General features: G+C 50.0%; 1 protein-coding gene across 1 annotated transcript in view; it reads left to right on the forward strand.

Moving 5' to 3' along the window:
• ap4b1 (adaptor related protein complex 4 subunit beta 1) overlaps positions 1-23,549 on the forward strand; it is a 73,002-nt gene that overhangs the window by 44,400 nt on the left and 5,053 nt on the right. Inside the window, exons 10-11 of the mRNA XM_034208673.1 lie at positions 9,612-9,819; positions 10,219-10,533. Of these exons, the coding sequence (XP_034064564.1) occupies positions 9,612-9,819; positions 10,219-10,533 (523 nt within the window). The remainder of the gene's footprint in view (positions 1-9,611; positions 9,820-10,218; positions 10,534-23,549) is intronic.

The following is a 23,549-nucleotide window of genomic DNA, read 5'->3' on the forward strand; positions in this document are numbered from 1 at the left end:
TGGCCACGCCCGGGGCCGTTTCTATGCGGTGGTGTATGAGAGAGGTGCGCCCTGGCAGCGGAGAGAACACGTCGGCAAACTGCCTTTGCAACGAAGCAACGTCTGCTCTCTGGCCCGGTGAGGGATTGTCGCCACAACAGACCGGGGCTAATTTGTCGCTTTTAATGACCTCTGGTCTCAACTCATCTCTCTCAATCACCGTGGTGGCCAGAGAAAAAGACGCCACCTCCCTCCATGCTTTCAGGAGGTTAAGGTGGTAAATCTGTGTTGCTCCTCCCCTATCAGTACGCACCACCTCATAATCTACGTCCCCCACTTGTCGTGTGACCACGAAGGGTCCTTGCCACTTGGCGAGTAGTTTAGAGCTAGAGGATGGGAGTAATACAAGCACTTTATCTCCCGGTGAAAATTGTCTCAGTTTCGACCCTCTGTTGTACAGGCGCTGCTGACGTTCCTGAGCCTGGAGCAAATTCTCCCGTGATATCTGCCCCAGTGAGTGGAGTTTTGCTCGCAGGTCCATAACGTACTGTATTTCGTTTTTACTGGTGCTTGGACCCTCCTCCCAGTTTTCCTTAACTAGGTCCAAAACACCCCGGGGCTTCCTACCAAATAAAAGCTCAAAGGGAGAAAATCCCGTGGAGGACTGGGGCACCTCCCGCACTGCAAACAACAGAGGATCTAGCCATTTATCCCAATTCCGACTATCTTCGTGAACGAACTTACGAACCATGTTCTTTAGTGTTTTGTTAAACCGTTCCACTAGGCCGTCGGTCTGCGGATGGTAAACACTAGTCCGTATTGAATGGACGCCCAGTAGTTCATACAGCTCGCGTAGTGTGCGTGACATAAACTGTGTGCCCTGGTCAGTCAGGATCTCTTTCGGGATCCCGACTCGGGAGATAATGTGAAACAGTGCCTGCGCGACGCTCTTTGCAGAGATATTACGCAGCGGCACTGCTTCGGGATATCGCGTTGCATAATCCACTAGGACTAGTACAAAGCGATACCCCCGTGCACTCCGGTCTAATGGCCCGATGAGGTCCATACCAACTCTCTCAAAAGGCAACTCAATCAATGGTAACGGGCGCAAAGGCGCTCTGGGGATGGCCGGCGGGTTAACCAGCTGACATTCACGGCAAGATGCACACCAACGCTTCACATCTGCGCGAATGCCCGGCCAATAAAATCGGGCCATTATCCGGTGTAGTGATTTGTCGTACCCTAGGTGACCTGACATGGGGTTATAATGAGCCGCCTGGAAAACCATTTCCCGACGGCTTTTTGGCACCAACAACTGGGTATTTATCTCTCCTGTCTGTGTGTCACGGCTTACACGATACAGCCTGTCCCTAACCACCGTAAAGTGTGGGTGAGTGAGTGCTGCGTTTGGGTGTAGCTGGGAGCCATCAATACTCACCACCTGGCCGAAGGCGTGCTGAAGGGTCTCGTCCCTCGACTGTTCGAGGGGGAAATCCTCCACGGGAAACACCAGCGGGTCCAGAGGGGCCTCCGCTGGCCCTCCGTGTCAGTTTCCCCCTCGACGTCGTCAGCCGCCTCCGACTCTCCACTAAACACCGCACACAACTCACATTTCCCTGCCGTCCGTGAACGCACCCCCATAGCCCCCGCTAGCTTAGCAAACCCCGGCCAATTCGTTCCCAAAATCAGGGGGTGCGTAAGGCGAGTGCTAACTCCAGCCCTGACTCTATGCTTTTTCCCCTTATAAGAAATTTCCAGCGTCACCTCCGGGTACTGGTGAATATCCCCATGCACACACCTCACCTTCACCCACGATGCTTCAATCAATGCCCCAGGCCGAACCAAGCGCTGATGGATCATCGTCTGATTACAGCCCGTGTCCATCAGAGCCTGGTGTGTACCCCCCTGTATACATACCGGTATACGGTACGTCCCTTCCAAATCGAGGGAGGCAACTGGCGGTCCCGCAACCCGAACCAGCTGTCCGACCTCCATGAGAGGACACTCCCGTCGGAAGTGGCCGGGCTGCCCGCACCGCCAGCAATCCTGCCCTGACGTCTGAGGAGCCCCCCGTGTTGCCGGACGACCAGAAGAATAGGCCGGACCCTGGGGAGAGATAAACACAGGAGGGTAAGGTAGGGCTTGGGGGAAAAGTGTCGGGGCCGTGTGGTGGTGGGGAGGGAAGGGCAGCTGCTCCCGGAAACTTCCTCCTCGGGGCTGGGACGGGTCGGGCCGCTGAAACGGCTGGTGGTCGGGGCTCCTCTTTCATGCTCCGCCGGGGAAGCGAGAGGTGGTCCTCCGCGAGGACGACGGCTGCTTCCAGGTTGGCGGGGCGATGGCACTGGACCCAATTCGCCGTCGAAGATGGCAGGCCGGCGATTAACTGCTCCAGCGCCACCTGCCCGACGACTTCCTCAGCGGAGCGCACCCACGGCTGGAGCCAGCGGCTCGCTGCATCCCGGAGCCGCTGCGCGTAGGAGAAGGGCCGGTCAGCGTCCTCGAAGGGGAGGGCCCGGAACCGGCGGCGATGTCCCTCTGGCGTGCTGCCAAGCCGGTCCAGTATGGCCTTCCTCAGATGCCGGTACACATGCCGAGAGGCTGCTGGCAGGCTGTGGGCGGCTAGCTGCGCATCCCCAGATAGCAGAGGCAATAGCCGGGCCGGCCACTCCTCCTCTGGCCACCCGCACACCGCCGCTGTGCCCTCAAAGATGTCCAGGTATGCCTCCGGATCATCCTCTGCCGTCAACTTCTGGAGGGCAATTGAAGGCGGTCGGGCCGGGTTGGTCGCGGGATCAGCCTCCTGAGCGGTCGGACGCTGCAGCAGCTCCCGTAGGAGAGCCCGGTCCTCGCGCTGGCTCGAGGCGATCCCGAGCAGAGCCTCGCTCTGCTGTCGCTGTAATGCTGTGGTGGTCTCCTGCATGTGAGCGAGACGTTGGAGGGCCTGCCCCAGCGGGGTTTCTCCTTCCGCCATGATGTCCCTGTTCAGGCGCCACTGTGAGCCTCTCCGCTCACACAGGGTTCAATTATGGACGGAAGAGCAGGTTCGTGTAACATATATGGCGTTTATTAGCTCCAAACAAAAGTATCCACTACTCCAACGTTGCCCGCGTGGCAACCTTCACAGGTCCTTTTGCCCCCTTCCAGGATCCCGCCTACTGCAAAACAGACCAGAACCAGGTTACGACATGCTTTTATTCCGGCACTGATTACCTGATTCCGATCAGCTGTCTGGCCTCCGGCCGAGCCACTCCCTTCTCTCCAGCAGCCGGCGCCCTAACCCCACCCCGCTGCCACAGTAGTCCTCGCTGTTCGCGTCCGGATATCGCCATCGTAACCACAACCTCACACACTGGTACTGAATGTGCATCAAAGTGTTCCTATCCAGCCAAATATACCAAAAGATTTATGTAAACGACAGAAGAAGCGATCGAAATGTGTATTTCAGTCGAAGGCCACGCCTCCACATCTGTCAACCAGTTGATCAGGGGGAACCAGTTAATCCGGAACACCGGCTGTGCGCTGTGCAGAGCCTCGACAGACAGGTTTGTGTCAGCTTGTTGCTGGTGATGGCTGTGTCCCTGCACCCTCTCTCAGCCAAGTTGTCCTGATTGCTGTCTTATTTTTTGTTTGGCTTAGACTTTCTGGTGACGACAGTGTTCCTGCTTCCTCTCCCATAAAGTTGCCCTTATGCTCTTTTGAAAGTTCTGCTTGTGGCGTTGTGCCCGAGCTATCATTGGCATTTGAGTCCCAGCTTTGGCTGTGTCCCTCATTCAATTTAGTATGGAAAGCCCAGAGTGTCATATTTTAAACCCGTTTTTCATTTAGATGCAGAGAGTAAGGTAAGTACTTTCTATTTCTTAGAAGCTATTATCTGGTCTTAACATTTGTGTTCTGACTTGGTCGCTTGATTGTTAGCAGCAGCCGCTTGGCTAACACCTTGCTGTTAAGCTTAACTATTAACTCAGCCGGTGAGGGCAGTGCTCTCGCTCCCGCTCCCGGTAAACGCATGGTATGGTTGCAGTAGCGCTATATCGTTGTATTTACTGCTCCTAGTACTAGACTCCTAGCACTAGGACGATATGCAGAGAACAATCTTCACTGTGTGTGCTGTGTGCTCTGCATGTGTGGCCATTAAGGAGGATTTCATCCTCCCAATATTATATTATCTAGTGGGCAGCCGTTTGGCTGACACTTTTAGGCACCGGCCACAGTTACTACTGTAACTAAGGTTCTAAGCCGTAAGTACTGGCCATAATTACTACTGTAACTACGGTTCCAAGCCGTGTAAGTACTGGCCATAGTCAATACCGTAACTACGGCTCTATGCTGTGTAAGTACTGGCCATAGTTACTACTGTAACTACGGTTTTAAGCCGTAAGTACTGGCCATAGTTACTACTGTAACTACGGTTCCAAGCCGTGCAAGTACTGGCCAGAGTTACTACTGTAACTACGGCTCTATGCTGTGTAAGTTCTGGCCATAGTTACGACTGTAACTACGGTTCTAAGCCGTGTAAGTACTGGCCATAGTTACTACTGTAACTACGGTTATATGCCGTGTGAGCACTGGCCATGGTTACTGCTGTAACTACGGCTCTGTGCTGTTCTCTTCTTTAGAAGCTAGTTATCTGGTCTTAAACATGTGTGTTATTTGACTTGATCTCGCTTGATCGTTAGCAGCAGCCGCTCGGCTAACGTCTTGCGTGTACTGTTAAGCTTCTTTATTTTACCCAGCTAGGTGAAGGCAGTGCTCTCGCTCCCGCTCCCTCTACCGGTAATGCGGATGTAGCTACATCCCTTTTTCTGTTCGGTGAGTAGTAGCACCGCTCTACTCTTCCCGTTCAGCAGGTAGCTGGTGAAGGCTGTGTTCCCGCACCCGCTCCCGGTTACGTTGCATCTGGCATTCGTCTCTAACTCAACCAGTGAAGGCAGTGTTCTCGCCCCCGCTCCTGGTAGACGCTGAACTGCCTCGCTTTTCCGTTAAGCAGGTAGCCGGTGAAGGCTGTGTTCCCGCACCCGCTCCCGGTTACGCTGCATCTGGCATTCGTCTCTAACTCAACCAGTGAAGGCAGTGTTCTCGCCCCCGCTCCTGGTAGACGCTGAACTGCCTCGTTTTTCCGTTAAGCAGGTAGCTGGTGAAGGCTGTGTTCCCGCACCCGCTCCCGGTTACGCTGCATCTGACATTCGTCTCAAACTCAACCAGTGAAGGCAGTTTTCGCCCCCGCTCCTGGTAGACGCCAAACTGCCTCGTTTTTCCGTTAAGCAGGTAGCCGGTGAAGGCTGTGTTCCCGCACCCGCTCCCGGTTACGCTGCATCTGGCATTCGTCTCTAACTCAACCAGGGAAGGCAGTGTTCTCGCCCCCGCTCCTGGTAGACGCGGAACTGCCTTGTTTCTCCATTAAGCAGGTAGCTGGTGAAGGCTGTGTTCCCGCACCCGGTCCCGGTTATGCTGCATCTGGCATTCGTCTCTAACTCAACCAGTGAAGGCAGTGTTCTCGCCCCCGCTCCTGGTAGGCGGTGAACTGCCTTGTCTTTCCGTTAAGCAGGTAGCTGGTGAAGGCTGTGTTCCCGCACCCGCTCCCGGTTACGCTGCATCTGGCATTCGTCTCTAACTCAACCAGTGAAGGTAGTGTTCTCGCCCCCGCTCCTGGTAGACGCGGAACTGCCCTGTTTTTCAGTTAAGCAGGTAGCTGGTGAAGGCTGTGTTCCCGCACCCGCTCCCGGTTATGCTGCATCTGGCATTCGTCTCTAACTCAGCCGGCAGTGTTCTCGCCCCCGCTCCTGGTAGACGCTGAACTGCCGTGTTTATTAATCCAGCCAGGTGAAGGCAGTGCTCTCACTCCCGCTCCCTCTGCCGGTAACGTGGGTGTAATTACATCCCTCTTTCTGTTCGGCGAGTAGCAGCAATGCTCTACTCTTTCCATTAAGCAGGTAGCTGGTGAAGGCTGTGTTCCCGCACCCGCTCCCGGCTACGCTGCATCTGGCTACCTACAGAATGGCTCATTCATGTAGCGCCTGTATGGCTTATTTTGAGCCCGAGGACGGCCACGACCGCTGCCCCTCCTGCCTCGGCCGCCTCTGGCGGTCAGTGGGGACGAAATGTGAGCATCTGAGGGAGGTTCTCACGGTAAACGCCTGCATGAGCTGTAGCTGCATGCCTCGGGCGCTCAGAGTGGCTAGAATCACTGAGGTGGAACGTCTGGCAGCAGCCAACAGACACCTCTCCTTGTCACATCCTCCTCCAGATCAATTCGGCCGTTCCCGGCGATTTGAGGGAGCGATGGCTATGTGTGCTCCCCCCAATAGAAGGACTAGAAACAGGCTGTCCTCTAAAGTGGATCGGCTAGCTGCCGATAGGGGCATGATGAAGTCGCCTCTTGGCCCTTCAGCCTGGGCCCGGTGTAGGGGCTGCTAGCGGGCCGCCTGTCCCCCCCCCCCCCCCTTCGGTTGACGCACCTCCTTCGGCTGACGCACCTCCTTCGGTTGACGCACCTCTGTATGAGGACGCCTTGTCGCTGGTACAGACTCGTCGCCAGGTTTCGCTGGACCAGTCACCACTAACGGAGGCATGTAGGAGAGTCCTCCGTAGCATACCAGTCGAGCCAGGGGAGCTGTTTAGGTCAGCTGCCCTGGAGGCACTGGAGCGTGCCGCCCAAGCTAGGCAGACCAGGCAGCAGCTCTCGGGTCTTCGCAGACCTGTGCCCACTCCCAGCAGGCCCAGGGGCCGCTCTAGCAGCCGCACTCAGCCGCCGGATTACAGGGGTGGTCTGCAGAGGTCTTAGCGGCGCGACCCAATGACTTTCGTGCCCCAGGTCGCCCGCCTTCCAGGCGGCCTCGTGCCCCAGAGCCTTACCGGCGCCCCCCAAGAGGCTCCAGGGGCCGGGGGGCTGGGCCCTGAAATCCCGGGGGCGGTCGCTGGCTGCTTTTCCAGCAGCAGCTCAGTTACTGGGCGGTCTGTACTTCCGTCCCTTGGGTGGTTTTCACCTTAACTCAGGGGTACGGACCGCAGCTGCGGCCCCTAGCCTTCGGCTGGGTCTAATTGACAGTCGTCATCGATCCGGCAGGGGCCCTAGCTCTGGCCCAAGAGTTGTCCGTCCTTCTGTCCAAGGACGCAATCAAGCCAGTAAGACCCTCTGCTTAGCCCAGGGGGTTCTACTCGGCTTACTTTCTCGTGAGCAAGAAAGTCGGCAGATTTCACCCGATCTTGGACCTCAGAGGAATCAACAGATTCCCGAAGGTGCTGCCATTCTATATGCTCACCACTGCATATGCACAGGTGGAGTGGTTCTCAACCGTGGACTTGAGGGATGCCTACTTCCACGTGGGCCGGGCAAGATGGTGCCTTATATTCAGTTCCTCCGGCCCTTGGGCAGACTGGCAGCTGCCTCGGCCGCTGGGCCCTTAGGCCCGCTGTCGTTGCGCCCCATGCAGATGTGGCTGAACAGCCTTCACTTGGACGCCAAGTGGCACAGGCACAGGGAAGTCAGGGTGTCGCAGCATTGCCTCCACTCTCTGTCACGCTGGAGGGGCAGGGCCTATCTCCTAGTGGGCGTGCCCATGGGTGCCATCCCATCCCGCCAGGAGACCATCACCATAGGTGCATGTCTCTCAGGGTGGGGTGCAGTGCGGCAGGGCAGGACCGTTCAGGGTCAGCGGTCTGCCCAGGAGAGTGCGCGCCAGGTCAACGTGCTAGAGCTTCGGGCTGTGCAGCTTGCACTCACGCACTTTCTACCCCAACTGGGGGGCAAGAATGTGCGTGTTCCTTGGGGACAGCATGTACGTTGTTGCTTAGACAACAGTCCCTTCTAGATAGTGGACGTTCTCACTCCACTCTGAATTTATGTGGCTGCGATTTCTGCCCGACATGTTCGGATCGACGGCGCCACGGCGGGGTGCCACAGGTCGGTGTCCCTCTTTATGAGAGGGGCTTTACGGCAGCGTCCCCCTAGCACCCCGAGGGCTCCGGCTTGGGACCTGCCCCTGCTGCCGGATGCCCTATCATCTCCTCCCTTCGAGCCCCTGGCCCAGGTGGGGCTTAGGTGGCTGCCCACGAAGGCAGTATTTCTGCTTGCCATAGCCTCAGGGAAGCGAGTCGGGGAGTTGCATGACCTCTCCATATACAATACATGCCCGAGGTGGGACTCTCAGGCGTTGCCCTTTGGGCAAATGTGGCATTCCTGCCCGGGGTCCTTCCACAAACTCACTTCAATCAGCCTGCCCAGCTGGCACGCTTTGACATTCAGGAGTACGGCACGTCGAAGTTGCTGTGCCCTGGGGGTGCCCAAAGGGCGTATATCAAGGCTACTGCCTGTATACGGCAGTAGGAGCAACTCTTGATTTTGCCCTGGCGGCACTAAAAGAGGTTATGTCCTCTAACCAGTGGCTGCCCCACTGGGTTGTCGATACCATCTCACAGGCTTACGGGGCCAGTGGCCGCCCCCTGCCATCAGGCTGAGATGCCACTCTACAAGGAGCATCTCAACATCTTGGGCTGCCCTGAGGGTGGTGCCCCTGGAGACCATCTGCGCCGCAGCGTCGTGGGCGTCTTCTGGCACATTCTCCAGTTGTCATCAGGTCAATGTCGCCACTCCCCATTCTTTGGGCGTGGTCCTTTTGCCGAGCTCCGCTGTTTCCAGTGGTGAGCAAGGGCTTGGATTCTTCATGACATTGTTGGTATAAGTCATCCAGTGCTTAAAGCACCGCCTCTGGCGGTCAGTAGGGACGAAATAGAACGATAGTTACGGCTGTAACTACGGTTCTATGAGTCCCGGATGACCGCCAGAGTTCCCTGTCACTCAGAATTCTTGTGTGCTCGCGAGAAGATTCTGGGAACAGATCCTCTGACGACACCGGCTAATATAGCCGGTGTCACGTGGGTCACAGGTGACTTTGTTGTTATTGGTACTCGAGCTGCGCATGCGAGCGATGGACATATCCAGTGCTTAAAGCACCGCCTCTGGCGGTCATCCGGGACTCATAGAACCGTAGTTACAGCCGTAACTATCGTTTCTCTTTATATATTTCCAAGTGAACCTGGAGATTTGTTTTTCTCCACCTGCGTTCAGCTTTTCTGCACTCAGTTTTTGCTGTTCTCACAGTCATGGCTTTTCTCCATGGAGATATTTTCTTGCCAGATACTTCCTTTATTTTAATGGGAGTGATGGTATCCATGACATTTGTTATTTTAGAATTAAAATGATCAACTAGCTCATTTACTGAGAAGTTAGCATGGGCAATTGAGAGAGTAAAAATCTGGGCACACATTTCCTCTGCATTTTCAGTTAAGTGACGTCTAGTGGTTACCTCTTTCTTAACAGTTGTATGGACGGTAATAGAGCTCTCAAAGAAAACACAGGAATGGTCGGAGAGCGCTACATCAGTCACCACAAGCTTAGAGATGTTCAGACCCTTTGATACAATTAAGTCCAGGGTGTGCCCCTTATTGTGCGTAGGACCCTTGACATGCTGAGTCAGTCCAAAATTGTCGATAACACAAAACAGTTCTTTAGCCCCTCTGCCCTCAGGGTTGTCAACATGGATATTAAAATCGCCAACAATGATTAAACGGTCAAAGTCAATAGACAATTCCTAGACTTCCACAACCTGAACCCTCTCCTCCTTCTCCTCCCTCAGGGCAGGCAGGCCTTGCTGTGGCTGCTGGCTGTGTATGGGGAGCGGGTCTCCAGCGCCCCCTACACGCTGGAGGTGTTCATTGATGGAGTGAGGAGCGAGACGTCTGTGGGAGTCAAGATGGAGCTGCTGACCACCACCATGAGGCTGTTTCTGTGCCGGCCTGCTGAGACGCAAGACATGCTGGGAAGACTGTTGCACTACTGCATAGGTAGGTGTGTGTGTGTGTGTGTGTGTGTGTGTGTGTGTGTGTGTGTGTGTGTGTGTGTGTGTGTGTGTGTGTGGTGTGTGTGTGTGTGTTGTGTGTGTGTGTGTGTGTGTGTGTGTGTGTGTGTGTGTGTGTGTGTGTGTGTGTGTGTGTGGTGTGTGTGTGTGTGTGTGTGTGTAGTGTGTGTGTGTGTGTGTGTGTGTGTGTGTGTGTGTGTGTGTGTGTGTGTGTGTGTGGTGTGTGTGTGTGTGTGTGTGGTGTGTGTGTGTGTGTGTGTGTGTGTGTGTGTGTGTGTGTGTGTGTGTGTGTGTGTGTGTGTGTGTGTGTGTGTGTGTGTGTGTGTGTGTGTGTGTGTGTGTGTTCTGGCTCTGACCATTGCCGACACCCTGTTGTGTTTTCCAGAGGAGGAGACGGACATGTGCGTGCGTGACCAAGGGCTTCTCTACTACCGCTGTTGCCATCGTGGGATAGAAGAGACACAAAAGGTCCTCCAGGGACGGAGGTCAGACCCTTCCCTGGGTGTTCTGATTGGCCGCCCTGCGGAGCCCGTCAGCCAGTGGGCGTGCAGCTTTAACACTCTGGACCCTCTGAAGCAGGGCCCTGTGGAGACAGAGCCCCCCAGCAGAGGAAGCCCTGAACATGTGACCTTTGACCCCAAGCCTAACACCGACCTCTCAGAAACACTGGACTGTAGTCAGATTGTGAAGCTTCATTCAGGTGAGCGAACACATTCAGATGCTCTGTTAGGGATGTTAAAGAACTGAACTTTGGAACCAAGTGGATGATAACATTTTGAAAACATGATTTTCAATTTAGCTGGGGGGTCGAGACCGGGCCCGGCGCCACGAGGGGGCAAAAGGGGGCATTGCCCCCTCAGTTGTATTCTTTGCCCCCTCACTTTGAACATCATTCATCCATCGAAAATTATATTAAATAACTTTAAATAATTATTTTCCCCAACACACGTTACTATGTCTAGATCAGATATGTGGGCAGGCAGTCAAGCAATGTATAAAAAAGCCTCAACCCCAAGTGAGCTTGTGGTCTTAATTAATGTTAGCGTGTGTGCTTAGCTGTAAACACAGTCGGATAGGTGACCAAAACTTCCCGTTTTCCGGGCAAAGTCCCCTTTTTCGGTAGCCGGTACCCGGTTGAAACTCCCGAAAATGTTCCCGTTTTTGAATGTGCATTAAAAAACATAGAGCAAGGTGAAATAAAATGTTACATGTCACTAAAAACAGAGTAACAGTGTTGTGCCTGTTTGTAGCGTTAGCGTATTTCTTCTTCTACTACTTATTTTTCTTCTACCGCTACTTCTTCTTTTTCTACCTCTACTTCTTCTTCTTCTTCTTCTACCTCTACTTCTTCGGCCCAATCCCAAACTGCCCCCTACACCCGCCCCCTACACCCTACCCCTCCGTTTGCGCATTCGCGCGGAGGGTCCGCCACATTAAGTGCTGTTCCAAACCAACGAGTGTGGAGCGGTGTGGAGGGGGAGTGGGCTATCAACGCTGTGTGTGTCCGTCAGGAAACACGCTGTTTACAAGTAGTTCCAGCAAACATCCACTGATAAATTGCGATGTTAACAACCTCATTAACCACCTTATATTTTTTTAACTTAGGATCATACCTGTGTTTAGTCTAGAAAAAGGTAAATGTGTGCATTTTATTATAAAGTTGTGTATATTTACAGACTGTTGCAAACACTAAGAAGCTTATAAACATCAGGTTTAAAACTAAAAGAGCTTTACAAAAAAGTAACACAATTAAAGATGTTGATGATAAAGAAAGTCGGCTAGTAGTGTCAACTAAATCCATAGTATTACAACAAAAGTGCTTTAAACGAGGTAAATTACGAATGTATGTTCTCAATCGCCAAGTACGGGATTGAATATTAAATTAGTTTGCATTAGATTTATTGTCCCCAGGGGGAAATTCATGTTCACAGCACTGTGAAAACAATATGAAATCGACAAAAAATAAGACAGACATCTACAGATCAGGGTTTCCGCTAGGATTTTTTCTTGCCGGTCAAATGTCCGGACAGAATTTATTTTACCGGACAAATTTGAAACTTACCGGTCATGTTTCAATAATAATAATAAGAATTGTGTAGCAGAGTTTCCGTTAGCAGGTAATTACCGGACTAGGACCGGATATGCTGATGTTTAAAACTCAGTTAATGGGAGTCATTTTTATATTGCTTTAGTTTATAATCGTAACAGATCGAAAAATTCAGATTCATTTTTCAATAAATGATTCCACAAACAACAAACAACATAATTATTACATTCAAACAAACTACTTGTAGTAGATGAAGAGTACATTATTCAAAAGTTTAAATTAACTTTGAATAATAACACGGGAGAAACGGATCCTCTTTTTTCCTCTCTCCCTCTCTCTCCTGACAGCCCGTCAGTTTCTCATGCAGCGCGCTAAACAGTGGGCGGGGCTTCAGGTGATTATGCAGCAGCTGATCCGATCTCTCTCTCGCGTCCGGTTACACCTCACTCGCGTTTATGTCCATATCGATCAGATCCAGCTCTCCTGATCGGCCTTTATAGAGAGCACAGATCAAACTATTAAGAGTGAATATCGGCCGATAATGATTGGCGGCCAATCGATCGGAGCATCGGACATTTTGACCGGCAGGTTTTGAATTTACCGGTTTTTATTAAATGTTACCAGCTAAAAACCGGTAATTACCGGCTAACGGAAACCCTGCTACAGATAGCACCACACATGATGGTTACTTGTTATTATTTAGGGCTGCCTGTATGGATCAGGTTTTTGCCAAAGCGAGCCATTTTACTATAATAATAATAATATGTTATGTATTATATAATTGGTACAATGAGCGACATCTAGTGACGGATTTTGGAACATCCATCCATCCATCTTCTCCCGCTTATCCGTGGTCGGGTCGCGGGGGTAGCAGTTCCAGCAGAGAGCCCCAAACTTTCTTTTCCCTGGCGACATCAACCAGCTCTGACTGGGGGATCCCAAGGCGCTCCCAGGCCAGCGAAGAGATATAATCCCTCCACCTGGTCCTAGGTCTACCCCTTGGTCTCTTCCCAGCTGGACGTGCCTGGAACACCTCCCTAGGGAGGCGCCCAGGTGGCATCCTAACTAGGTGTCCGAACCACCTCAACTGGCTCCTTTCGACGCGAAGGAGGAGCGGCTCAACTCCGAGTCCCTCCCGGATGACCGAACTTCTCACCTTATCCCTAAGGGAGACACCAGCCACCCTGCGGAGAAAACCCATCTCGGCCGCTTGTATCCGCGTATATTTTGGAACATTGATTTGATTTTCTCATGGCAGTTAGACTCTAGAGACAAACCGGTGGACTTTATGTTTAATCTGTGTCTGCCCATTTTGTGTAGTATTTTATCCAATATTACATCTGGTTTATATATTAGTCACTTTGTTATGAAATGCCAGATTTTATGCCTTGGTTTGAACATTCAATCCTGAAAATAAAAAATCATCCAGATTAATGTTTCTTTAATCCTGACCTGACTAGAGGTAAGTAAATCTGTATAGGAAGACGAGTTAAGGGATAGAGGAGAAAAGGTTATGGTATAATTACAGATGTTAGTCCGTTAACCAAAGTGCAGCCATCTGATAATGTACTATCTATTATTAAAGATCAGAGGAAAACAACAGAATGAGAGGGGTAAATCCGGAATACCAATAAAGAAGCAAAGAGATTGTAGAGCAGTGAGAAGGAAAAAAGCTTGGTGTGTGAATTAATTACATTGCCAGTATTTTTCGTTGTTGTGAAAAAAAAATCGCCCCCTCTGATTTTTTAACAGCCCCCTCAGTCATTTCATCCTGGAGCCGGGCCTGGTCGAGACTAATGTAACATTGTGGTCCCAGACACAACATCAAATTAGTCTGCAACAAACAGATCCTCATGGGACATTTTAGATTTTGTATGCAAGTTCAAACAGATCCCAGTGCTGATGTTTCCGAAATAATGCAGCAAGACAAGGCAAGGCAAGGCACATTTATTTATATAGCACCTTTCAACACAAGGCAATTCAAAGTGCTTTACAAAAGTGAAAGATATTAAAGGTCCCATGTCATGGCCATTTCTACTGATCATAATTCCATTGTTGAGGTCTACTAAAATAGATGTATACTGTGCAATTTTCCAAACTCACATTGGTTTCTCATACAGCATCTCTGTAAAGTATGTGTATTCACTCTCTGTCCTAAACGGCTTGTTGGAGCTCCTGCCCCCCCCCCCCCTCCCTGTGAGCCCAGTGTGCTCTGATTGGTCGGGACGTTGAGAGGCTCGTTGCTGCGATCTGCTGCGAGGAGCGGAAGCCTGTCTGCTCCTCGCAGCAGATCGCAGCAACGAGCCTCTCGGCGATGCAGCGAGAACAAAATAAATTCATCCTGAGCACACACAAACACTCACAGCCGAAGTAAAAACAATAAGTGTGGCTTTATATTGAGTGAGAAAAAGGTTTATAACCAGGGGTGCACATCACTTTTTTGCCCTGGTTCTCAAAGGAGCACCTGGAGATGTTGCTTGGTGCGCATCCTTAAAATAAAAATAAAAACGGACCTTTTGAGGGGTTCTTGACTTTATGAACGGGGGGGGGAGGTGCGCTAGTGAGCACGCTCATGAACTGTTCGCTGTTGACTGTATGCCTCGCAGCAGGGTTACTGTGCGGAGCGCATAAAGCAGACCCTTCACGCGATAGCGAGGGGTAGAGCGAGGGATCACAGATGCCGTCGTGCTCGCGGACAGATTAAAACAATTAAACCTAAATGGCTCGTGAATTATACTTTGGCGGCCGTTAATATACCTGGGCGGCCCGCCCAAGTAAAGTCTATGTGTGGGAAACCCTGCTATCTTACCAGTTCTTATGCCACTCGCAAATATCTCTTCTCTCTTTTCTATCTCTCTCTTCTGTCTTTTCTCTCTCTTCTCTCTTTTCTCTCTCTCTCTCTCTCTCTCTCTCTCTCATCTCTCTCAATGTTGGTGCGCAAATGCGCCTTTTATCAAATGATCCGATGCTCTTTTTTGGCGGGGGGTGCGCACCTGTGCACCAGTTATGTGCAGCCCTGTTTATAACGCTGTGGGTCTGCGGAGAGCATTTCTCCGCGATCCCAACTTAGTAGCCCGAAAAACGTTTACCCATTTAAACAGTCGTGGTAGATACCTTGTTTGTTTTAAACATCGTAAATACACAAACAACAACGAATACTCACCTCTACTCACCGTTGGGTCACCAGACCCTCCTTTCATTACATTACATTACATTGCATTTAGCTGACGCTTTTATCCAAAGCGACTTACAATAAGTACATTCGACCAGGAAGACAAAACCTTGAAGAAAACAGAATCATATAAGTACATCAGGTTTCATAGAGCCAAACATTTCAAGTGCTACTCAACTGGCTTTAGGTAAGCCAGTCCTTTATTAGTATAAAAGTGCTTCGTTAATAGTTCTAACGCTCGAAGTGGAGTCGAAAGAGATGAGTTTTCAGTTTGCGCCGGAAGATGTGCAAGCTATCTGCCGTCCTGATGTCAATGGGGAGCTCATTCCACCATCTTGGAGCCAGGACAGCAAACCCACGTGTTTTCGCCGATGGGAACTTGGGTCCCCCTCGCAGCGAGGGCGCAACGAGTCGTTTGGCTGATGCAGAGCGTAGTGCACGCGCTGGGGTGTACGGTTTAACCATGTCCTGGATGTAGGAAGGGCCAGATCCATTCGCAGCATGGTAAGCAAGTACCAGTGTCTTGAAGTGGATTCTAGCAGTTACCGGAAGCCAGTGAAGGGAGTGGAGGAGCGGAGTGGTGTGGGAGAATTTAGGAAGGTTGAAGACCAGACGAGCCGCTGCATTCTGGATGAGCTGCAGAGGTCGGATGGCACATGCAGGTAGACCAGCCAGGAGGGAGTTGCAGTAGTCTAGGCGTGAGATGACGAGAGCCTGGACCAGAACCTGAGTCGCTTTCTGAGTCAGCTGGGGACGTATCTTCCTGATGTTGTAAAGCGTGTATCTGCAGCAACGGGTTGTAGCAGCGATGTTTGCAGTGAAGGACAGGTTGTTATCTAGGGTCACACCCAGATTCCTTGCAGTCTGAGTCGGGGAAACAACTGAGGTGCCGATGTTGATTGTTAGGTCAAGAGTGGGACAATCTTTTCCCGGGAGGAAGAGCAGCTCAGTCTTGTCAAGGTTGAGCTTGAGGTGGTGAGCAGACATCCACTGAGAGATGTCAGCTAGACAAGCAGAGATGCGTGCAACGACCTGGGTCTCTGAGCGGGGAAAGGACAGAATTAATTGGGTGTCATCAGCGTAGCAGTGGTAAGAAAAACCATGCGGGCTAATGACTGATCCGAGCGAGTTTGTGTACACGGAGAAGAGGAGGGGACCAAGAACAGAGCCCTGAGGGACCCCCGTAGTTAATTGACAAGGGTCGGACTCAGACCCTCTCCAAGTCACCCTGTAGGTACGGTCTTTCAGGTATGAGGTGAGGAGGGAAAGTGCAGAGCCTGAAACTCCAAGTTTTTGGAGAGTGCGAAGGAGGATCTGATGATTCACCGTGTTGAATGCGGCAGACAGGTCCAATAGGATGATGACAGAGGAGAGGGATGCAGTTTTGGCAGTGTGCAGTTCCTCCGTGACAGCAATGAGAGCAGTTTCTGTGGAGTGACCTGCCTTGAAACCAGACTGGTGCGGATCCAGAAGGTTGTTCTGATTGAGATAACAGGAGAGTTGTTTAAAGACAGCGCGTTCAAGTGATTTAGACAGGAACGGGAGGAGAGAGACAGGCCTGTAGTTTATAACATCAGACGGGTTGAGAGTGGATTTCTTTAGGAGAGGGTTTACTCTTGCCTCCTTGAGACTGTTTGGAAAGTGACCAGAAGTTAGAGAAGTGTTGATGAAATGGGTGAGAAACGATAGAATATCAGGAGCGATAGTCTGAAGGAGGTTTGAAGGGATAGGGTCCAGAGGACAGGTGGTAGGGCGGGCAGAGGTAATGAGGGTAATAACCTCACTTGGAGAGAGAGGGGAAAAGGAGGTAAGTGTGTTGGTGGAAGGAGGGTCTGGTGACCCAGCGGTGGGTAACAAAGTCGCTTGACAGAAGTGAGGAGGGGGGAGGAGCTTTTGGAGGGTCCAATAGGGTGGAGAAGATGGAAAATAGTTTTTTAGGATTGGAATAGGAAGATTGGATCTTATCTTGAAAGAAAGTTCTTTTTTGCCTGAGAGATCGAAGCAGAGAAAGAGGAGAGGAGTGCTTGATAGGTTAGGAGGTCGTCACGGTGTTTGGATTTCCACCATTTCCGCTCTGCTGCCCTAAGGACGGTTCTATTAGCACGCAGTGCATCATTTAGCCAGGGAGCAGGAGGGGACTGACGAGCCTGCCGAGATGTGAGAGGACAGAGCGAGTCCAGAGTGGATGAGAGAGTAGAGAGGAGAGTTTCTGCAGCAGAGTTTGGAGGCAGGAGATGGAAAGAATCAGAGGAAGGGAGGGCTGAGAGCACCGACAAGGCAAAGGTAGAGGGGGAGAGGGAGCGAAGGTTACGGCGGACAAGTGCAGGATGGGAAGAGATTAGTTTGTTATGTTTGGAAAGGGATAGAGAGAATGAAATGAAGAAGTGATCGGATGTGTGGAGCGGGTTTACAGAGAGGTTAGAAGTAGAGCAGTTCCTTGAGAATATGAGATCAAGGACATTGCCAGCTTTATGAGTCGGTGGGGACGGAGACAGTGAGAAAGCAAAGGCGGTTAACAGAGATGTTAGTTCGTCTATCTTCCCCGTCTGGAGGTTGAAGTCTCCGAGAAGTACAGCGGGAGGGCCAGTTTCAGGGATGAGTGAGAGGAGATTATCTAATTCCTCCAAGAAGTCCCCCAAGGCGCCTGGTGGACGGTAGAGAACAACAATGGTTAACTGTATAGGATGGGTTACTGTGACGGCATGGAATTCAAAGGTGGAAGGAGTGAAGTTAGGTAGCTTGAAGAGGGAAAAGCTCCATTTGGGAGATAGCAGGAGACTAGTGCCACCTCCTCTGCCAGTGGGTCTGGGTGTATGGGAGAAGGAATATGCAGTGGAGAGAGCTGCTGGGGTAGATGTGTTGGATGGAGTAATCCAGGTCTCAGTGAGAGCAAGGAAATCCAGAGACTGCAGGGAGGCGTAGCCAGAGATGAAGTCAGCCTTGGGAACAGCTGACTGGCAATTCCACAGGCCACCAGAAACTAGATGTTGGATCTCAGTGGAGCACGTGGGATAGACGAGAGCAGGCCGGTTATATCGATTAGGAGATACATGGGGCCAGTGATAATTGCGAGAAGACACATGAACAGGAATGGAGAAAATACACATGATTATAGCATGAGGGGCTAGAAAATTAAAGAAAAGATAAATAAGACACCAGCTCAATCAGAGTAGGATTTGCCTCCTCTTTGCCTCTCTCGTGACTCCCGCAGGACTCCAATGTCTTTGTCAGTCTTACTCCCGCAGGACTCCAATGTCTTTGTCAGTCTTCGGCTGTCTGACGCTGAAGCTGACGCTCCAGGAAAGAGCTACCCAAAAATGGACGCCTGATTGCTCAGTTCACACAGCTGTAGGGCCACGGCCCTCTAATTAGTTAACTATCTACAGCTGATGGGCGACAATAGACTGGCCGTGCCTATATTAATGCAGGCTTTCACCCACACACTGACCTCCTTTTCCCCTCTCTCTCCAAGTGAGGTTCTTACCCTCATTACCTCTGCCCGCCCTACCACCTGTCCTCTGGACCCTATCCCTTCAAACCTCCTTCTACCGTTTCTCACCCATTTCATCAACTCTTCTCTAACTTCTGGTCACTTTCCAAACAGTCTCAAGGAGGCAAGACTAAACCCTCTCCTAAAGAAACCCACTCTCAACCCATCTGATGTTATAAACTAAAGGCCTGTCTCTCTCCTCCCGTTCCTGTCTAAAACACTTGAACGCGCTGTCTTTAAACAACTCTCCTGCTATCTCCATCAGAACAACCTTCTGGATCCGCACCAGTCTGGTTTCAAGGCAGGTCACTCCACAGAAACTGCCCTCCTTGCTGTCACTGAGGAACTGCACACTGCTAAAGCAGCCTCCCTCTCCTCTGTCATCATCCTTTTGGACCTGTCTGCTGCATTCAACACGGTGAATCATCAGATCCTCCTTCGCACTCTCCAAGAACTTGGAGTTTCAGGCTCTGCACTTTCCCTCCTCACCTCATACCTCAAAGACCGCACCTACAGGGTTACTTGGAGAGGGTCCGAGTCCGACCCTTGTCAATTAACTACAGGGGTCCCTCAGGGCTCTGTTCTTGGTCCCCTCCTCTTCTCCTTGTACACAAACTCGCTCGGATCAGTCATTAGGCCGCATGGTTTTTCATACCACTGCTACGCTGACGACACCCAATTAATTCTGTCCTTTCCCCGCTCAGAGACCCAGGTCGTCGCACTCATCTCTGCTTGTCTAGTTGACATCTCTCAGTGGATGTCTGATCATCACCTCAAGCTCAACCTTGACAAGACTGAACTGCTTTTCCTTCCGGGAAAAGATTGTCCCACTCTTGACCTAACAATCAACATCGGCACCTCTGTTGTTTCCCCAACTCAGACTGCAAGGAATCTGGGTGTGACCCTAGATAACAACCTGTCCTTCACTGCAAACATCGCTGCTACAACCCGCTGCTGCAGATACACGCTTTACAACATCAGGAGGATGCGTCCCCAGCTGACCCAGAAAGCGACGCAGGTTCTGGTCCAGGCTCTCGTCATCTCACGCCTAGACTACTGCAACTCCCTCCTGGCTGGTCTACCTGCATGTGCCATCCGACCTCTACAGCTCATCCAGAATGCAGCTGCTCGCCTGGTCTTCAACCTTCCTAAATTCTCCCACACCACGCCGCTCCTCCGCTGCCTTCACTGGCTTCCGATAACTGCTAGAATCCACTTCAAGACAATGGTACTTGCTTACCATGCTGCGAATGGATCTGGCCCTTCGTACATCCAGGACATGGTTAAACCGTACACCCCAGCGCGTGCACTACGCTCTGCATCAGCCAAACGACTCGCTGCACCATCGCTGCGAGGGGAACCCAAGTTCCCATCAGCAAAAACACGTGGGTTTGCTATCCTGGCACCAAGATGGTGGAATGAGCTCCCCATTGACATCAGGACAGCAGATAGCTTGCACATCTTCCGGCGCAAACTGAAAACTCATCTCTTTCGACTCCACTTCGAGCGATATAACTATTAACAAAGCACTTATATACTAATAAAGGGCTGGCTTATCTAAAGCCAGTTGAGTAGCATTTGAAATGTTTGGCTCTATGAAGCCTGATGTACTTATATGATTCTGTTTTCTTCAAGTTTGTATTTTGTTGGTCGAACACACTTATTGTAAGTCGCTTTGGATAAAAGCGTCAGCTAAATGCAATGTAATGTAATGTATCCTAATCTCCCGCTGGTCCCAAAAGTAGGAACAGTGCCCTACGCTGTACATATCCGGCATGAATCGCTGAAAGGTTTGGGAAGCTTTGTTTCGTGAAAGGCTGGCAGAGGGTGTGGCCTCTGGTTATGCCCACGTCACAGTACCCAGGAAGAAAATGAGAAATCTCCAACGAGGCGTTCTGGGGTAGCATAGACAGGTATTTTCTGTGTTCAGGCCGCTACACACATTACATTACATTACATTGCATTTAGCTGATGCTTTTATCCAAAGCGACTTACAATAAGTACATTCGACCAGGAAGACACAACCTTGAAGAAAACAGAATGATATAAGTCTGGGTCTAGTATATGTGTTAAACGCAGCACTGAGATCTAATAATACTAACACTGAAGTTCTGCCACTTTCTGTGTTTAAGTGGATGTCATTGAAGACCTTTACAAGAGCAGTCTCAGTGCTGTGGTTTGGACGAAAGCCTGACTGGAACACATCAAAACAGTTATTTAATTGCAAGAAATTACTCAACTGTTGAAAAACAACTTTTTCAATGATTTTACCTAGAAATGGCAGGTTTGATATGGGCCTGTAATTGTTCATTACTGAAGCATCTAGATTATAATTTTTTAAGAGTGGTTTAATGAGTTTTCAGGGCCTGTGGAAAAATACCTGAGTGAAGAGACTTGTTTACTATATGAAGTAGATCTGAGGCCATGCAATGAAAAACATTTTTGAAAAATCCTGTTGGAATAATATCAAGGAAGCAGGAGGAGGATTTCAGAAGTTGAATAATGTCCTCTAGGTTTTTATCATTAATCTGATGGAATTGTGTCATGGTGTTTGAATTGATATTAGGTGGACACGGGGACAAAACATTTGCTGTACCTGATGCAGAGGCACTGACTGCTTGTCTGATTTTCTGAATTTTGTCAGTGAAGAAGGCAAAGTCATTGCAGGCCCTGGTGGATAGAAATTCAGAGGCTACTTACACTGGGGGGTTAGTTAGTCTGTCGACAGTAGCAAATGAGGCACGTGCGTTGTTTTTGTTTTTGGTAATGATGTCAGAGAAGAAAGACTGTCGTGCAATTTTCAATTCAAAATTATAAAGGCCAAGTCTCTCTTTATAGATTTCAAAATTAACCTGGAGATTTGTTTGTTTTTCGCCACCTACGTTCAGCTTTTCGGAACTCTCTTTTTTCTGTTTTCACGGTCATGGCCTTTCTTCATGGAGATATTTTCTTGCCAGTCACTTCCTTTATCTTAGTTGGAGCAATGGCATCTATAACATTTTAATTTTTGAATTAAAATCATCTACTAGCTCATTTACTGAGATGTTAGCAGGGGCAAGTGTGAAAGAAAAATTCTGAGTAAACATTTCCCTAGTATTTTCAGTTAAATATCGCTTTGTGGTTACCTCTTTTTGACAATTTTTGTGAACAGAAATAGAGCTCTCAAAGAAAACACAGGAATGATCAGAGAGTGCAACATCAGTCACCACAACCTTAGAGATATTCAGACCCTTTGAGATAATTAAGTCCAGAGTGTGCCCCTTATTGTGCGTGGGCTCCGTCACATGCTGAGTCAGTCCATAGCTATCAAGAACACAAAACAGTTCTTTAGCCCCTCTGTCCTGGGGGTTGTCAACATGGATGTTAAAATCACCAACAATGACTAGACGGTTAAAGTCAATACACACTATAGACAGCATTTCAGTAAAGTCATCAAAAAAGCTTGCACAGTATTTGGGTGGTCTATAGATATTTAGGAACAGTGCTCGAGAGGAGCATTTCAGCTGAAGGGCCACATATTCAAAAGAAGCAAAGTTCCCATAAGATGTCTTCCTGCATTGAAGGGAATCATTGAACAAAATAGCAACTCCACCTCCTTTCTTATGCATTCTTTCCTGGCTCGTAAAACTAAAGTTGGGAGGGGTTGATTCGATAAGAACAGCTGCACTGTTATTTTGTTCAATCCAAGTTTCCGTTAAAAACATAAAATCCAGATTGTGCTCAGTGATAAAATCATTGATTAAAAATGTTTTTCCTGCCAAAGACCTGACATTTAATAAAGCTAGTTTAAGTTCGTTAAATACACTATCAGTCAGATTGTTTGTGACAAGCTGTGGCTGATATGGAGTCACTGCTACATTTGATAAACTCACACAAACGTTTGAGCACTTCCTGTTTCTAAGCTGATTCACTGCTCTCAATCTATTACCTATCAACACAGATATTGGCAAAGCTACTGGCAGGCAGGGCCCCGGCATGTCCTGGAAAGAGTTGAGAGTGCCATACGCCATTGAGCCTGGACCCAGCACATATCAGTTAGAGTTTGCTGCGTTTTGTACACACACATCCTTATCAGGCTTCCGAGACCGCAGATGCTTTCTTGAAGAGGGGGAGGACGTTTTGGTACGGATGATTGTGGTAGGCATGGTGATGAAGACCAGGGAGACCGTGCTCTGCTTCAATGATTCTGGTGGGCGTCGTTAAGGGACGGGGGTCAAGGACATGCTGCTACCCCTTTGTATCGCCTTCATATTTTCAGTGAACTCCAGGAATTAGGGCGAGTGTGAAAGGGTGAGCGGAGAGAAGAGAGCGCTGGGGGATGAAGGAAGAGTATCCTCAAAGGTGTTGGTAGGGGGGGTGAGGGGCGGTGGAGACTCCTCCATTTGTGTCATAGGTCTCCCATAATCAAGACATTCCTCAGGCGGGTACAGTGATACTTCTTCAAGGTTTTCTGAGCGATGTGTTGTGTCTTTTTCTTGTTTTGATTCCTCTTGTTGCTTGTCCTTGGCAGAGGGAACAGATTGATGACGCAGGCAGTTGAATATGTTAGAGATAAACAATTTCACTCCTGACTTGTTCAGGCAAACTCCATCTGCCATAAAAAGTTAAAATTGTCAATAAAATGGACAGAATGGTCAGTACAGGCAGTTGAAAACCAGGTGTTCAGTGCAAACAATCTGCTGAATCTCTCCACTCCTCTTCTGACTGGCGGTAGAGGGCCACTGATGAACACCTCCGCATTTAGAGAGCTGACAGTTTCCAACAGACATTTAAAGTCTTTTTTCAGCACTTCTGACTGTTGTTTCACAACATCATTTGTTCCAATGTGCAGTACCACATTCTTCACAGTCGGATGTTCAGCCCCAATATGCAGGATCTTCTCAGCCAAGTCAGAGACCACATCCTTGGGAAAACAGAGTACGTTGGTGTTATTCTTACTACACAGACCTTTTACATCTCTTACAGCAGAGTCACCCACAATCCGAGTTTCAGGCCTAGTCGTTAGCT

Source organism: Gymnodraco acuticeps, unplaced genomic scaffold (assembly GCF_902827175.1).
Source record: "Gymnodraco acuticeps unplaced genomic scaffold, fGymAcu1.1, whole genome shotgun sequence".
NCBI lineage: Eukaryota > Metazoa > Chordata > Actinopteri > Perciformes > Bathydraconidae > Gymnodraco > Gymnodraco acuticeps.